At 55.7% G+C, this 18,321-nt stretch overlaps 2 protein-coding genes across 2 annotated transcripts in view; both read right to left on the bottom strand.

Moving 5' to 3' along the window:
* LOC117437599 (serine/threonine-protein kinase 38-like) overlaps positions 1-9,555 on the bottom strand; it is a 9,798-nt gene extending 243 nt beyond the window's left edge. The window contains exons 1-6 of the mRNA XM_034072109.1: positions 9,547-9,555; positions 7,242-7,704; positions 5,046-5,137; positions 4,445-4,528; positions 2,554-2,649; positions 775-923 (exon numbers count right to left, since the gene is read on the bottom strand). Of these exons, the coding sequence (XP_033928000.1) occupies positions 775-923; positions 2,554-2,649; positions 4,445-4,528; positions 5,046-5,137; positions 7,242-7,704; positions 9,547-9,555 (893 nt within the window). The remainder of the gene's footprint in view (positions 1-774; positions 924-2,553; positions 2,650-4,444; positions 4,529-5,045; positions 5,138-7,241; positions 7,705-9,546) is intronic.
* Positions 9,556-9,788: 233 nt separating this feature from the next.
* LOC117437616 (calpain small subunit 1-like) lies at positions 9,789-16,885 on the bottom strand. Its single transcript, XM_034072147.1, is given in 12 exon segments — positions 9,789-9,933; positions 10,068-10,126; positions 10,598-10,688; positions 10,690-10,715; positions 11,381-11,459; positions 12,377-12,445; positions 12,529-12,593; positions 14,470-14,527; positions 15,872-15,961; positions 16,067-16,100; positions 16,700-16,818; positions 16,820-16,885. Coding segments are annotated over 12 exon segments (768 nt in total). The 5' UTR covers positions 16,871-16,885; the 3' UTR covers positions 9,789-9,906.
* Positions 16,886-18,321: the final 1,436 nt, after the last annotated feature.

Genomic DNA, 18,321 nt, shown 5'->3' with positions numbered 1-18,321 from the left:
AGGATGTTGTCGGGTTTGATGTCCCTGGGGGGGAGGGGCCTTTGTCACCCCATAGACCCCATAGACCCCATAACCCCCATAGCCCTCATAGCTCCCAATATCCCCATATCCCCCATATCCCCTACACTCCCCATACCCCCCCTACCCTCCATATCCCCCGTATCCCCATACCCTCCATACCTCCCATATCCCCCTTATCCCCATAGTGCCCTATAGCGCCCCATATCACCCCATAACACTCATAACACCCCATAGCACCCCATAGCACCCCATGTCCCCATAACACCTCACAGCACCCCATAACACCCCATATCACCCCATAACACTCCATTTCACCCTATTTCACCCCATAACACCCCATATCAGCCCATAGCACCCCACAGATCCCCATAGCACCCCCACCGGTGCACGTATCCCATGCGGTGCACGCTGTCTATGGCCATACAGCCCCATAGACCCCATAGATCCCCATAGATCCCCATAGACCCCATAGATCCCATAGCGCCCCCCTGCCGTCCGCACCGGTGCACGTATCCCATGCGGTGCACGCTGTCTATGGCCATACAGCCCCATAGATCCCCATAGATCCCCATACAGCCCCATAGATCCCCATAGCACCCTATAGCACCCTATACAGCCCCATAGCGCCCCCAGCGGCCGCACCGGTGCACGTATCCCATCCGGTGCACGCTGTCTATGGCCATACAGCCCCATAGATCCCCATAGACCCCATAGCTCCCCATAGATCCCCATAGCGCCCCCTGGCGGCCGCACCGGTGCACGTATCCCAGCCGGTGCACGCTGTCTATGGCCAGCACCAGCTCCGCCAGGTAGAACCGAACCAGGGGCAGGGGGAGACAGTCCCCGAACTTGGAGAGCAGGGTCAGGAGGTCACCACCCACACAGTATTCCATGACCAGGAACTGGGAACATGGGAATGACATCGGGAATGACAATGGGAACAACGGGAATGAGACCGGGAATGAGACCGGGAATAACACCGGGATACACAGGGATAGATAGGGATACAGGAGATGGGATACAGGGTATAGGGTATGGGATATGGGATATGGGATATGGGATACAGGGATACAGGGATATGGGACACAGGGAATAAGGGGGATATGGGATACAGGGATATGGGATACAGGGATACAGGGATATGGGATATCAGGAGAAGCAGGGATATGGGGATACAGGGATATGGGATACAGGGATACAGGGATATGGGATATGGGGATATGGGGATACAGGGATACAGGGATATGGGATACAGGCATACAGGATACAAGTATATGGGAGATGGGATACAGGGATATGGGATACAGGGGTACAGGATACAGGGATACAGGGATATGGGGATACAGGGATACCGGATACAGGGATATGGGATATGGGATACAGGGATACAGGCATATGGGATACAGGAGTACAAGAATACAGGATACAGGGATATGGGATACAGGCATACAGGATACAAGTATATGGGATATGGGATACAGGGGTACGGGATACAGGGATACAGGGATATGCAGATACAGGGATATGGGATACAGGGATATCGGATACAGGCATATGGGATACAGGAGTACAGGAATACAGGATACAGGGATATGGGATACAGGATACAGGGATACAGGACAGGGATACGGGACAGGGATATGGGATGTGGGGGGGGAGATGATGGCACAAGGACATGGGCATGGGATAGGGAGGAGGAGATGGGATGGGGACGTGGATATGGGATGGGAATGTGGATATAGGATAGAGATGTGGTTATGGGATGGGGTCATGGATATGGGATAGGGACATGGATAAAGGATGCACAAGGATACAGGGATGGGATAAGGATGAGAAGGGATGGGGACATGGATATGGATGGGGGCATGGGACAAACGAGAGGGGGATGTGGGGACATAGGGGGTGTGTCCCCATAGGGGTGTCCCTATGGGGCACTGTGACCATAGGGATGTGTTCCCATAGGGGTTATTCCATAGGGCTCTGTTCCTATAGGGTTATTCCATAGGGCTCTGTTCCCATAGGGGTTCTTCCATAGGGATCTATTCCCATAGGGTTATTCCATAGGGATCTGTTCCCATAGGGTTATTCCATAGGGCTCTGTTCCCATAGGGGTTATTCCACAGGATCTGTTCCCATAGGGTTATTCCATAGGGATCTGTTTCTATAGGGTTATTCCATAGGGATCTGTTCCCATAGGAGCTATTCCATAGGGCCTGTTCCCATAGGGTTATTCCATAGGGATCTGTTCCCATAGGGTTATTCCATAGGGATCTATTCCATAGGGTTATTCCATAGGGATCTGTTCCCATAGGGGTTATTCCATAGGGTCTGTTCCCATAGGGGTTATTCCATAGGGATCTGTTCCCATAGGGGTTATTCCATAGGGATCTTTTCCCATAGGGCTCTGTTCCATAGGGATCTGTTCCTATAGGGGTTATTCCATAGGGATCTATTCCCATAGGGGTTATTCCATAGGGATCTATTCCCATAGGGGTTATTCCATAGGGTTATTCCATAGGGTCTGTCCCTCACCAGACACTGGGGGTCCTGGAAGGCAAAGTGCAGCCGAGTGATCCAGCGTCTGTCCCCATGGACCAGAACATCCCGTTCCTCCCGGAAACAGGAGACCTGGATATGGGATATGGGATATGGGGTATGGGGTATGGGGTATGGGATATGGGGTATGGGGTATGGGATATGGGATATGGGATATGGGATATGGGGTATGGGGTATGGGATATGGGATATGGGGTATGGGATATGGGGTATGGGATATGGGATATGGGATATGGGGTATGGGATATGGGATATGGGGTATGGGGTATGGGGTATGGGATATGGGATATGGGATATGGGATATGGGGTATGGGATATGGGATATGGGGTATGGGGTATGGGATATGGGGTATGGGATATGGGATATGGGATATGGGGTATGGATATGGGGTATGGGATATGGGTATGGGGTATGGGATATGGATATGGGATATGGGGTATGGGATATGGGATATGGGGTATGGGATATGGGATATGGGATATGGGATATGGGGTATGGGATATGGGGTATGGGATATGGGATATGGGGTATGGGATATGGGGTATGGGATATGGGATATGGGATATGGGGTATGGGATATGGGATATGGGGTATGGGGTATGGGGTATGGGATATGGGATATGGGATATGGGATATGGGGTATGGGATATGGGATATGGGGTATGGGATATGGGATATGGGGTATGGGATGTATGGTGTACAGGTTATTATGGGATATGGGATATGGTGTACAGGTTATTATGGGATATGGGATGTATGGGTTACAGGTTATTATGGGATGTATGGTGTACAGGTTATTATGGGATATGGGATGTATGGTGTACAGGTTATTATGGGATATGGGGTATGGGGTACAGGTTATTATGGGATGTATGGTGTACAGGTTATTATGGGATATGGGGTATGGGGTACAGGTTATTATGGGATGTATGGGGTACAGGTTATTATGGGATGTATGGTGTACAGGTTATTATGGGATATGGGATGTATGGGGTACAGGTTATTATGGGATATGGGATGTATGTTGTACAGGTTATTATGGGATGTATGGTGTACAGGTTATTATGGGATGTATGGTGTATAGGTTATTATGGGATGTATGGGGTACAGGTTATTATGGGATGTATGTTGTACAGGTTATTATGGGATGTATGGTGTATAGGTTATTATGGGATGTATGGGGTACAGGTTATTATGGGATGTATGGTGTACAGGTTATTATGGGATGTATGGGGTACAGGTTATTATGGGATGTATGTTGTACAGGTTATTATGGGATGTATGGGGTACAGGTTATTATGGGATGTATGTTGTACAGGTTATTATGGGATGTATGGTGTACAGGTTATTATGGGATGTATGTTGTACAGGTTATTATGGGATGTATGGGGTACAGGTTATTATGGGATGTATGTTGTACAGGTTATTATGGGATGTATGGGGTACAGGTTATTATGGGATGTATCGGGTACAGGTTATTATGGGATATGGTGTAGAGGTTATTATGGGATATGGGGTATGGTGTACAGGTTATTATGGGATGTATGGGGTACAGGTTATTATGGGATGTATGGGGTACAGGTTATTATGGGATGTATGGGGTACAGGTTATTATGGGATGTATGGGGTACAGGTTATTATGGGATGTATGGTGTACAGGTTATTATGGGATGTATGGGGTACAGGTTATTATGGGATGTATGGGGTACAGGTTATTATGGGATGTATGTTGTACAGGTTATTATGGGATGTATGGTGTACAGGTTATTATGGGATGTATGGGGTACAGGTTATTATGGGATGTATGGGGTACAGGTTATTATGGGATGTATGGGGTACAGGTTATTATGGGATGCTGTCTCGCACCTCCCCCCTCTGCACCAGGTCTCGTTTGTTCATTATCTTCATGGCAAAAACCTCTCCCGATTCCTTCATCTTCACCACGGCCACCTGGGGTCAGCACGGGGTCAGCCACGTGACCCCATAACCCCGCCCACCGTCATTAACCCCGCCCCCTCCAATAACCCCGCCCCTCACCTTAACCCCGCCCCTTAACATCGGCCCCGCCCCTTAACTGCCCCTCCCTTAACCGCAGCCATCCAATTAGCTCCAGTTCCTACCCTTAACCACGCCCCCTTTAGTTAACCCCGCCCCGTCCCGCTTAGCCCCGCCCCCTCCCCTTAACTCCGCCCCTCCCGTTAGCCCCGCCCCCTGCCTTTAGTCCCATTCCGTTAGCCCCGCCCCCTTCCTTTAGCCCCGCCCCCTCCTGTTAGCCCAGCCCCCTCCGTTAGTCCCGCCCCTCCCGTTAGCCCCGCCCCCTGTTAACCCCCGCCCCCTCCCGTTAACCCAGCTTCTTCCCTTAGCCCCGCCCCTTCCCGTTAGCCACGCCCCCGCGATCCAACCAAGCCCCTCCCGTTAGCCCCTCCCCTCCCGTTGACCCCGCCCTCCGTTAGCCCCGCCCCCTCACCTCGCTGAACGCCCCTCGTCCAATCACCTTCAAGATCTCGAAGTCAGATCTCTGCAGCTGCAGCTCCTGCAGCTGAGCGGCCCAAGGCTCCGCTATGGGGCAATGGGGGGAGGTCAGCCCCATAGGAGACAATGGGGATCCCATATGGGGCAATGGGGGGGGGGTCAGCCCCATAGGAGACAATGGGGATCCCATATGGGGCTATGGGGGGGGTCAGCCCCATAGGAGACAATGGGGATCCCATAGGGGGCAATGGGGGGGTCAGCCCCATAGGAGACAATGGGGATCCCATAGGGGGCAATGGGGGGTCAGCCCCCATAGGAGACAATGGGGATCCCCTATGGGGCAATGGGGGGGGGGGTCAGGAGGGGTCAGCCCCATAGGGAAAAATGGGGATCCCATATGGGGCAATGGGGGGAGCTCAGGGGGTCAGCCCCATAGGAGACAATGGGGATCCCATATGGGGCAATGGGGGGGACACAACCTCCATAGGATCCAATGGGGATCCCCTATGGGGCAATGGGGGGGGGGGGGGGGGTCGGGGGGGGGGTCAGCCCCATAGGAACCAATGGGGATCCCATATGGGGCTATGGGGGGGTCAGCCCCATAGGAACCAATGGGGATCCCATATGGGGCTATGGGGGGGGGGCAGGGGGTCAGCCCCATAGGAGACAATGGGGATCCCATATGGGGCAATGGGGGGGGGGTCAGGGGGTCAGCCCCATAGGAGACAATGGGGATCCCATATGGGGCAATGGGGGTGGGGTCAGGGGGGGCACAGCCCCATAGGAGACAATGGGGATCCACTATGGGGCAATGGGGGGAGGTCAGGGGGGGTCAGCCCCATAGGAGACAATGGGGATCCCCTATGGGGCAATGGGGGGAGGTCAGGGGGTCAGCCCCGTAGGAGACAATGGGGATCCCATATGGGGCTATGGGGGGGACACAAACCCCATAGGATCCAATGGGATCCCCTATAGGGCAATGGGCGGCGCACAACCACCATAGGAACCAATGGGGATCCCCTATAGGGCAATGGGGGGGGGCACAAGCCCCATAGAAACCAATGGGATCCCCTATGGGGCAATGGAGGGGGGACAACCCCCATAGGATCCAATGAGGATCCCCTATAGGGCAATGGGGGGACACAGCCCCCATAGGAACCAATGGGGATCCCCTATAGGGCAATGGGGGGGGCAGAACCCCCATAGGGCCCAATGGGGATCCCCTATAGGGCAATGGGGGGGGCACAACCCCCATAGGGCCCCATGGGGATCCCCTATGGGGCAATGGGGGGGGCACTGCCCCCATAGGAGCCAATGGGGATCCCCTATAGGGCAATGGGGGGGACACAACCCCCATAGGAACCAATGGGATCCCCTATAGGGCAATGGGGGGGGCACAACCCCCATAGGATCCAATAGGATCCCCTATAGGGCCATGGGGGTGGCACAACCCCCATAGGAACCAATGGGGATCCCCTATAGGGCAATGGGGGGGGACACAACCCCATAGGAACCAATGGGGATCCCCTATGGGGCAACGGGGGGGACACAACCCCCATAGGATCCAATGGGATCCCCTATAGGGCCATGGGGGGTGCGGGGGGGGCAGCCGCTCTCCCTCAGCCCATTTATGGCCGTGCCACGATCGCTGCCCGGGGGGGGGGGACGGTCCCGTTGTGCCCACATAAGGAGCTGATCCGCGGCCCCCCCATGGACATGGAGCCCCCCCCGATCCATAGGGATTAATGGGGGGGGAGGGGATCGGGACCCCCCTCCTGGATCCCACCCCCCTTATCCCTGTCCTGGACCCCCCTTATTCCATTCCTAACCCCCCCCCCCTTATCCCGTTCTTGGTTCCCCCCTTATCCCGATCCTGTATCCCCCTTATCCCATTCCTATATCCCCCTTATCCCATTCCTGTATCCCCCTTATCCCGTTCCCGGACCCCCCTTATCCCGTTCCCGGATCCCCCTTATCCCGATCCTGTATCCCCCTTATCCCGTTCCTTGACCCCCCTTCTCCCATTCCTGGTTCCCCCTTATCCCGTTCCTGGACCCCCCTTATCCCATTCCTTGACCCCCCCTCATCCCATTCCTGTTCCCCCCTTATCCCATTCCCGTATCCCCCTTATCCCATTCCCGGATCCCCCTTATCCCATTCCCGGATCCCCCTTATCCCATTCCCCACTCACCCCATTTGAGGAATTCCCGGACGTGCCTCTCGCTGTCCGCGTCCCGATCCCATTCCCGGTGTTCCCGTTCCCGGTGCTCCCGTTCCCTTTGCTCCCGGTGCTCCCGGTCCCGTTTCCCGGTATTCCCGATCGGATTCCCGATATTCCCGATCACATTCCCGATATTCCCGATCGCATTCCCGATGTTCCGATCGATTTCCCGTTCCGCATTCCCGTTGTTCCCGATCGGATTCCCGTTGTTCAGGGTCCCATTCCCGGTCCCATTCCGTTGTTCCCGATCCCATTCCCGTTGTTCCCTATCCCATTCCCGATCCCATTCCCGTTGCCCTCTGCGCAGGCGCCGTCGCAGCCCCCCCACCACCCCCAGCAGCAGCTCCAGCAGCGCCCCCAGCCCCGGAGCCCCCCCCCCCCCCCCAGCGTGCCGTCCGGAGCCTGTCCCTGCGCCCTGGGGGCGCCGCCATGGCTGGGAACGGGAACGGGAACGGAATGGGGGCGGGGCACAGAACCGGGGGGGGGGGAGCGGGGGGGGACACGGGACACGGGAATGGGATGGGAACGGGATGGGATGGGATCGGGATTGGGAACGGGATGGGGTTGGAACGGGATCAGGATCGGGAACGGGATTGGAACGGGAATGGGATTGGGATGGGATTGGGAACGGGATGGGACTGGGATTGGGAACGGCATCAGGATTGAGAATGGGATTGGGAATGAGATCGGGAACGAGAACGGGATTGGGAACAGGATTGGGGTTGGGATTGGGATGGGATTGGGAACGGGAACGGGATTGGGATTGGGAACGGGATTGGATGGGGGGAGGGGATGGGAACGGGAATGGGAATGGAATGGGATTGGGAACAGGATCAGAATCAGGATTGGGAACAGGATTGGGATTGGGAAAGGGATCGGGATTGAGAACAGGAACAGGATGGGATTGGGATTGAGAACGGGATTGGGAATGGGATTGGGAACAGGAACGGGAACGGGAACCGGGAATGGGATCGGGATCAGGATTGGGAATGGGATTGGGAACAGGATTGGGAATGGGAACAGGAACAGGATTGGGATTGGGAACAGGAATGGGAACAGGATCAGGATTGGGATGGGATTGGGAATGGGACTGGGACTGGGAACGGGATTGGACCTGGAAACGGGATCAGGATCAGGATTGGGATGGAATTGGGAATGGGATGGGGATTGGGAACAGGATTGGGATTGAGAACGGGATTGGGAACAGGATTGAGAACAGTAACAGGAATAGGAATGGGATCAGGATTGGGATTGAGAATGGGATTGGGATCAGGGGCTCCCACTGGGGCAATGGGAGAACAGGGACCACAGCCCCTGTAGAGACCCTATGGAGACCTTGTAGAGCCCCTGTAGAGACCTTATAGATCCCCTATAGAGACCTTGTAGATCCCCTATAGAGACCTTATAGATCCCCTATAGAGACCTTGTAGATCCCCTATAGAAACCTCATGATCCCCTTTAGAGAGCTCATGATCCCTTATAGAGCCCCTATAGAGACCTTATAGAACCCCTATAGAGATCTCACAGATCCCCTATAGAGCTCAGGATTCCCAAGACCTTGTAATTCCCTATAGGGACCTGGCAGTGCCCCAGATCCCCTATAGAGAGCATGTGATCCCCTATAGATCTCTATACATCCCATCGGGATCTAGATAGGTATGTATAGATCTATAGGGGTCTATAGATCCCTTATGGAGAGCTCATAGATCCCCTATAGAGATGCTATAGGGGCCTCACAGCCCCCTCAGACTCCCTATGGAATGCTCCCTATAGCCCCACATCCCCCTAGAGCCTAACCCCCCCATACTGCCCTGACCCACACTGCCGGTCTGCCCCTCTGTAGTTCCCTATAGGACCCATAATACCCTATAGAACCCTTAACCCCCTATAGCTGCCTATGGGACCCCTAACACATTATAGCTGCCTATAGGACACAAAACCCATTAGAGCTCCCTATAGAATCCATAACCCCCTATAGCTCCCTATAGAACCCTTAATGCCCTATAGCTGCCTATGGGACCCCTAACACATTATAGCTGCCTATAGGACCCAAAACCCATTAGAGCTCCCTATAGAATCCATAACCCCCTATAGCTCCCTATAGAACCCATAACCCCTATAGCTCCCTATAGGACCCCTAACACATTATAGCTGCCTATAGGATCCAAACCCCATTATAGCTCCCTATAGAACCCATAACCCCCTATAGCTCCCTACAGGACCCCTAACCCATTACAGCTCCTTATAGCACTTATAAACCCATATAGCTCCCTACAGGACCCATAACCCATTATAGCTCCCTATAGTGCCCCTAACCCCATATAGCTCCCTATAGCACCCATAACCCCCTATAGCCCCCATAGCCCTTATACCCTTTAAACCCCCCACCCCAAAACCAGGAAGGCACCAAGTGGGGCTGGATGAGCTTTAATAGGGGGGGTACAAATAAAGGGGTGCGGGGGGGGGCAGAATGGGGGGTATATAATAAGGGTATGAAAAGGGGGTATATTATAGGGGTATATTATGGGGGTATATTATGGGGGTTTATAATGGGGGTATATTATGGGGGTCTATAGGGGGGTATATAAAGGGGGGTACATAATGGGGGGCTCTGTCCCCCCCCAGCATGGGCTCCTCAGGAGTACATGGTGAGCTGCAGCCACTGTGGAGAGAAGGGGATGGGGGGGGGGTGTCCCCATAGGGGTCAGGGCCACCCTATAGGGAACCCCCTATAGGGATCCCCCTATAGGGATCCCAGTGGGGCCATAGGGGGCTCCATAGGGATCCCAAACCCACCTCCTGGAGGCTGACCCGGATCTGCCCACTCCCATCCCGGTCCAGGGACTTGAAGGCACCTGGGGAGGGGGACCCCAAAATTAGGGGGGGACACCCCAATAACCCCATTATGGGGGGGTCCCCCCCCATTAACACTTGGGGGGTGCCCCCTTCTTTGGGGGCTCTCAGGCTTGGGGTGCCCCTTATCCATGCAGGCTTGGGGTGCCCCTTATCCATGGGACCCCACCCCATTATATTGGGGTCCCCCCATTTTTGGGGTCCCTCACCATTATATTGGGGTCCCCCCCTTTATATTGGGGTCCCCCCATTTTTGGGGTCCCTTCCCATTATATTGGGGTCCCCCATTTTTGGGGTCCCTCCCCATTATATTGGGTCCCTCCCCATTATATTGGGGTCCCCCCATTATATTGGGGTCCCCCCATTTTTGGGGTCCCCCCCATTATATTGGATTCCCTCCCCATTATATTGGGGTCCCCCATTTTTGGGGTCCCCCCATTATTGGGGTCCCCCCATTTCGGGCCCCCCCTTACGGAACATGGCATCCAGGCGCACGAGGCAGCTGATGAAGTTATCGAAGTCCAGGTTCCCTCCCTCGTCCCCATAGCGACGGCCGAGGACCCCCCCAGAGCGGGGGGGGCAGCCGGAAACCTGGGGGGCAATGGGATGGGGACACCCCCTATAGGTACCATGGGCCCCCCCATAGATATCATGGACCCCCCCTATAGATATCATGGACCCCCCCATATGGATATCATGGACCCCCTGATAGATACTATGGACCCCCCCATATAGATATCATGGACCCCCCTATAGATATCATGGACCCCCCTATAGATACCATGGACTCCCCCCTACAGATATCATGGACCCCCCCCATATATAACCCCCCATTTACCCCTGGGCACTGCCAATACATGGCCCCCCCCATACATCACCCCTTCAATAGCTCCTATAGCCCTGCCCCCCCCATACATCACCCCTTCAATACCCCATATATGCCCCCCCATACATCACCCATCCAATACTCCATATATGCCCCCCCATACATCACCCATTCAATACCCCATATATGCCCCCCCATACATCACCCATTCAATACCCCATACATGCCCCCCCCATACATCACCCATTCAATACCCCATATATGCCCCCCCATACATCACCCATCCAATACTCCATATATGCCCCCCCATATATCACCCATTCAATACCCCCATAGCCCCCCCCATACATCACCCATTCAATACCCCATATATGCCCCCCCATACCTCACCCATTCAATACCCCATATATGGGTCCCCCCCCCCGCATACCTGCAGCCTCAAAGGCCCCCGGCAGCTCCTGCACCCCAATAGTACCCGAGCGGTCAGTGTCGAACTGCTTGTAGATGCCCTGGGGGGGAGGGGATGGGACATGAACCCCTACAGCTGACCCCACAGGGGCCCATTGATCCCATTGATTCCTATTGTATCCCATTGATCCCATTGATTCCTATTGTGTTCCATTGATTCCCATTGCTTCCCATTGCATCCCACTGCTTCCTATTGATTCCTATTGCATTCCATTGATTCCCATTGCATCCCATTGATACCCATTGTATCCCCTTGCCTCCCATTGATTCCTATGGCATCCCATTGCATTCCTATTGCATCCCATCAACCCCGTTGCCCCCTCTTGTCCCCACTGCCCATTACCTCCATTGCCCCATCACCCCCATTGCCCCCATTATCCCCACTGCCCCCATTACCCCATCGCCTCCCATTGCCCCCATTACCTCCCATTGCCCCTATTACCCCCATCACCCCATTACCCCCATTGCCCCCATTACCCTCCACTCCCATTACCCCCATTGCCCTCCATTGCTCCCATTACCCCCATTACCCCCACTGCCCTCCATTGCCTCCCATTACCCCATTACCCCCACTGCCCTCCATTGCCTCCCATTACCCCCATTGCCCTCCATTGCCTCATTACCCCATTACCCCATCACCCCATTACCCATCACCCCATTACCCATCACCCCATTACCCCATTACCCCCATTACCCATCACCCCATTACCCCATTACCCCATTGACCCCATCACCCCATTACCCCCTTACCCCCATCACCCCCATCACTCCATTGCCCCCCATCACCCCATTACCCATCACCCCATTACCCCATTGACCCCATCACCCCATTACCCCCATTACCCCATCACCCCCATTACCCCATCACCCCCATTACCCCCCTTACCCATTACCCCATCACCCCATTACCCATCACCCCATTACCCATCACCCCATCCCCCACTCCCAGCCCCCCCACCTGCCACTTCTTGATGTTATTCCATAGGTACTTGAACTCCTCGAATCCCAGTTTCCCGGTGGTGTCGCTCTGGGGGGGTCAAGGATCACACGGGGGGGGCACATACACACACACACATATGGGGTCCCCCCCCCCGCACCCCATAAGGATACATCCATCACAGCCACCATACTGCGGCACGTGTCCAGCCCGAAGCCGTCTGTCTTCAGGTCAGGGTCTGGGGAGAGGGGGTGAGGGGTAATGGGGTAATGGGGGTAATGGGGTAATGGGGTAATGGGGGTAATGGGGTAATGGGGTAATGGGGGTAATGGGGTAATGGGGGTAATGGGGTAATGGGGTAATGGGGTGATGGGGGTAATGGGGGTAATGGGGTAATGGGGGTAATGGGGTAATGGGGGTAATGGGGGTAATGGGGGTAATGGGTAATGGGGGTAATGGGGTAATGGGGTAATGGGGGTAATGGGGGTAATGGGGGTAATGGGTAATGGGGGTAATGGGGATAATGGGGTGATGGGGTAATGGGGGTAATGGGGTAATGGGGGTAATGGGGGTAATGGGGTAATGGGGTGATGGGGTAATGGGGTAATGGGGTGATGGGGTAATGGGGTAATGGGGGTAATGGGGTGATGGGGTAATGGGGTGATGGGGTAATGGGGGTGATGGGGTAATGGGGTAATGGGGTGATGGGGTAATGGGGTAATGGGGGTAATGGGGGTAATGGGGGTAATGGGGTGATGGGGTAATGGGGTAATGGGGTGATGGGGTAATGGGGGTAATGGGGTAATGGGGGTAATGGGGGTAATGGGGTAATGGGGTAATGGGGGTAATGGGTAATGGGGGTAATGGGGGTAATGGGGTAATGGGGGTAATGGGTAATGGGGGTAATGGGGGTAATGGGGTAATGGGGTAATGGGTAATGGGGGTAATGGGTAATGTATAATGTGGTAATGGGTAATGGGGGTAATGGGGTAATGGGGTAATGGGGGCAATGGGGGTAATGGGGGTAATGGGTAATGGGAGTAATGGGGGTAATGGGGGTAATGGGTAATGGGGGTAATGGGGTAATGGGGTAATGGGGGCAATGGGGGTAATGGGGGTAATGGGTAATGGGGGTAATGGGGGTAATGGGGGTAATGGGTAATGGGGGTAATGGGGTAATGGGGTAATGGGGGTAATGGGGGTAATGGGGGTAATGGGAACAATGGGGTAATGGGGTAATGGGGTAATGGGGTAATGAGGTAATGGGGTAATGGGGGTAATGGGATAATGGGGGTAATGGGGTGATGGGGTAATGGGGGTAATGGGGTAATGGGGTAATGAGGTAATGGGGGTAATGGGGTAATGGGGGTAATGAGGTAATTGGGGTAATGGGGTAATGGGGGCAATGGAGGGCAGTGGGGGGTAATGGGGACAATAGGAGGCAATGGGGGTAATGGGAGGCAATGGGTAATGGGGGGAATGGGGTAATGGGGGCAATTGAGGGCAATGGGGGTAATGGGGGTAATGTGGGGCAGTGGGGTAATGGGGGCAATGGGGGCAATAGGAGGTAATGGTGAGAATTGGGGGTAATGGGGGCAACGGAGGCAATGGGGGTAATGGGGTTAATGGGGGGCAATGGGGCAATGGAGGTAATGGGCAGTGGGGACAAGAGGGGGCAAAGGGATTGATGGGATGCCAAGGGAAGCAATAGGATGCAGTAGGAATCAATGGGAAGCAATGGGAATCAATAGCAAGCAATGGGAATCAATGGGAATCAATGGGATGCAATGGGAATCGATAGGAATCAATGGGAAGCAATGGGATGCAATGGGAGATGATTTTGGGGGGAGTCCCCCCAGTTGTTATGGGGAACCCCCCCCCTCTTTGGTGTCTGTTTGCTCAATGGGGATTCTCCAGTGGCTGCTCTGGGGTTGGGGTCCCACATGGCAGAGGGGGGGACATATAAGGGGGGGTCACATATAAATGGGGTCACATATAAGTGGGGGTCATACACACATAAAGGGGGGGTCAAAGGGGGGTCACATACACATAAAGGGGGGTCAAAGGGGGGGTCACACACATAAGGGCCCCCCCCCCACTTTGGGGTCACTTACGTCGGGTCACGACCTTGTTGAGGATGTTCATGAGCTCAGTGGGGCTGACCTCCATGTCCTGGGGGGGAAGGGGGGTCAATGGGATCCAATGGGATCCAATGGGATGCAATAGGGGGGGTACCGGGGGGGAGATCCAAAGGGATCCAATAGGATTCAAATGGGATCCAATGGGATCCAATGGGATCCAATGGGGGGGAACCCGGGGGGGGGGGGGGGGAGATCCAAAGGGATTCAATAGGATTCCAATGGGATCAAATGGGCTTCAATAGGGATCCTGGGGGGAGATCCAAAGGGATCCAATAGGATTCCAATGGGATCAAATGGGATCCAATGGAATTCAATAGGGATCCAATATAACTCAATGGGGATCAAATAGGGATCTACTGGGATTCAACAGGGATCAGTTGGGATTCAATAGGGATCCACCAGGATTCAATGGGATGTGATGGGGATTCAATAGGATTCCAACAGGATCCAATGGGATGTGATGGGTTTCCAACAGGGATGCAATGGGAATTCAATAGGGATCCAATAGGGATCCAATAGGATGCAATAGGATGTGATGGGTTTCAACAGGGATGCTATGGGATACAATGGGGATCCAAGAGGAACTAATAGGATGCAATAGGTTCCAGGAGGGATCCAATGGGATCCAATGGGGATCCAATACGAAGCAATGGGGATCCATTAGGATCCAATAGGATACAACGGGGATCCAATAGGGCCCAACAGGATGTAATGGGATGCACTAGGTATGCACTGGGCTGCACTGGGGATGCACTGGGCTGCACTGGGATGCACTGGGGGGTGTACTGGGATGCAATGGGAATCCAATAGGATGCAATGGGTTTCAACAGGGATGCAATGGGGATACACTGGGATGCACTGGGGCTGCACTGGGATGCACTGGGCTGCACTGGGATGCAATGGGGAGCCAATAGGATGCAATGGGGATCCAATGGGATGCACTGAGATGCACTGGGCTGCACTGGGCTGCACTGGGGCTGCACTGGGGATCCAATAGGATCCAATAGGATGCACTGGGATGCACTGGGCTGTACTGGGATGAACTGGGCTGCACTGGGATGCACTGGGCTGCACTGGGCTGTACTGGGGCTGCACTGGGATGCACTGGGGCTGCACTGGGCTGTACTGGGCTGTACTGGGATGCACTGGGATGCACTGGGGCTGCACTGGGTTGCACTGGGGATCCAATGGGATCCAATGGGCTGTACTGGGATGAACTGGGCTGCACTGGGGCTGTACTGGGGCTGCACTGGGATGCACTGGGGCTGTACTGGGATGCACTGGGATGAACTGGGATGAACTGGGCTGCACTGGGGCTGTACTGGGCTGTACTGGGATGAACTGGGATGAACTGGGCTGTACTGGTGGCACTCACGTCCCCTGCCAGCTGCAGGAACAGCCTCCGGAACTGCCGAACCTCTTCACTCTCATTGGCATCCACTGTGGAGATGTGGGTCCGGGGGGGCTGGGGGGGGTCGGGGGGGGGGTCAGGGGTCATGGGGGGGTCAATGCCCCCCCCCCATTGTGGGGGGGGAACCCGAAAAGTGGGGGGGGGTCAGGGGTCACTTACGGGAGGCTCAGGGTTGTATTGAGCAGCTGCTTCACTGGGGGCACGGGGGGGTCAGAGGGAGATGGGGACACCCCCCCCCATTGTCCCCCATTGCCTCCCATGTCCCCATTACCCCCATTACCCCCATGTCCCCATTACCCCATTACCCCCATTACCCCCATTACCCCCATGTCCCCATTACCCCATGTCCCCATTACCCCCATTGCCCCCATGTCCCCATTACCCCCATTACCCCCATCACCCCATTACCCCCATGTCCCCATTACCCCATGTCCCCATTACTCCATTACCCCCATTACCCCATGTCCCCATTACCCCATTACCCCCATTACCCCCATGTCCCCATTACCCCATTACCCCCCATTACCCCCATTGCCCCCATGTCCCCATTACCCCCATTACCCCCATCACCCCATTACCCCCATGTCCCCATTACCCCATGTCCCCATTACTCCATTACCCCCATTACCCCATGTCCCCATTACCCCATGTCCCCATTACCCCATTACCCCCATTACCCCCATTACCCCATTACTCCCATTACCCCATTACCCCCATGTCCCCATTACCCCCATATCCCCATTACTCCCATTACCCCATTACCCCATTACCCCATTGCCCCCATATCCTCACCTTATGGCACTGATGACTCCCCCCAGGACCCTCATGGCCCCCCCGGCGCCGCCTCCGCCCCCCCCGCTCAGGAGCCCCCCCAGCATCGGGCCGAGGGCCCCGGGGAGCCCCCCCCCCTCCCCCACCCCCCCCTCCTCCCCCCCCACTCAGCAGCCCCTTGACCAGGAACATGGCTTTCAATGGGGGGCAATGGGGGCAATGGGGGCAATGGGCCAATGGGGGCAATGGGGGCAATGGGGGCAATGGGCCAATGGGGGCAATGGGGGCAATGGGGGCAATGGGGAGCACTGAAGTGGCTGCAAAGAAAGGAGAGAACAACGTTAAGTGATGCCGTATAGACCCTCCCATCCCCTATGGACCACCCTCATACTCTATAGACCCCCCTCATCCCCTATAGACCCCCCATCCCCTATAGACCCCCCCATCACCTATAGCCCCCCCATCCCCTATAGACCCCCCCCATCCCCTATAGATCCCCCATCCCCTATAGACACCCCCATCCCCTATACACCTCCCCATCCCCTATAGCTCCCCCATTCGCTATAGCTCCCCCATCCCCTATACCCCCCTCATTCCCTATAGCCTCCCATCCCCTATAGACCCCAAAACCCCTACACACCCCCCCCATCCCCTATAGCTCCCCCATCCCCTATAGCTCCCCCCATCCATATAAACCCCTCATCCCCTATAGCCCCCCCATCCCCTACAGACCCCCCCATCCCCTATAGCCCCCCCATCCCTTATAGCCTCCCCCCCATCCCCTATAGCTCCCCCATCCCCTATAGCCCCCCCCATCCCCTATAGACCCCCCATCCCCTATAGACCCCCCCATCCCCTATAGACCCTCCCATCCCCTATAGACACCCCCATCCCCTATAGCCCCCCCATAGACCCCCATAGACCCCTCCGAGCCCCACACCCCCCCCATTGAACCCTATGGACTCCCCCACGGGCCGGGGCTGAGTCATGGAGCCCCGGGGGGGGGGGGGGGGGCACAGACCCGGAAGGGACCAATGGGGGATGGGGGGGGTTGGAAAGGGACCAATGAGGGGGCTCGAGGGGTCAGGAACGGACCAATGGGGGCGCTCGGGGGGTCGGGAACGGACCAATGGGGGGGGGCCGAGGGGGTCCCGGTACCTGCGGGAGCGGCGGCGGCGACGGCAGCGGCTGCGGGGCGCGGCGGGGGCGGGGCTTGGAGAGGGGGCGGGGCTTGGAACAGGGGGTGTGGCTTGGAGCCGGGGGTGTGGCTTGGAGGCGGAGGGGGCGTGGCTTGGGTCGGACACGGCGTGTGACGACAAAGCGGCGCGCCGGGCCAAGATGGCGGCGCCCATGTGCCATGTGCCGTACAGTTCCGTACGGGACAGCCCCGTAGCCCCTCCCATCATTGGGTGCCCCCGTTATTGGGGTCCCCCCTCCCATTAACTCCCCTATATCCCCTCCCCCATGACCCCCATCATTGGTGTCCCCATCATTGGTGTCCCCATCATTGGTGTCCCCCCATCATTGGTGTCCCCCCATCATTGGGTTCCCCCCATCATTGGTGTCCCCCCATCATTGGTGTCCCCCCCCCCATCATTGGTGTCCCCATCATTGGTGTCCCCATCATTGATGTCCCCCCCCAT

The sequence above is a fragment of the Melopsittacus undulatus genome, chromosome 24, assembly GCF_012275295.1.
Source record: "Melopsittacus undulatus isolate bMelUnd1 chromosome 24, bMelUnd1.mat.Z, whole genome shotgun sequence".
Classification (NCBI taxonomy): Eukaryota; Metazoa; Chordata; class Aves; order Psittaciformes; family Psittaculidae; genus Melopsittacus; species Melopsittacus undulatus.
Note: the sequence above shows the minus strand (reverse complement) of the source record. Positions and strands in the feature narration are given on the sequence as shown.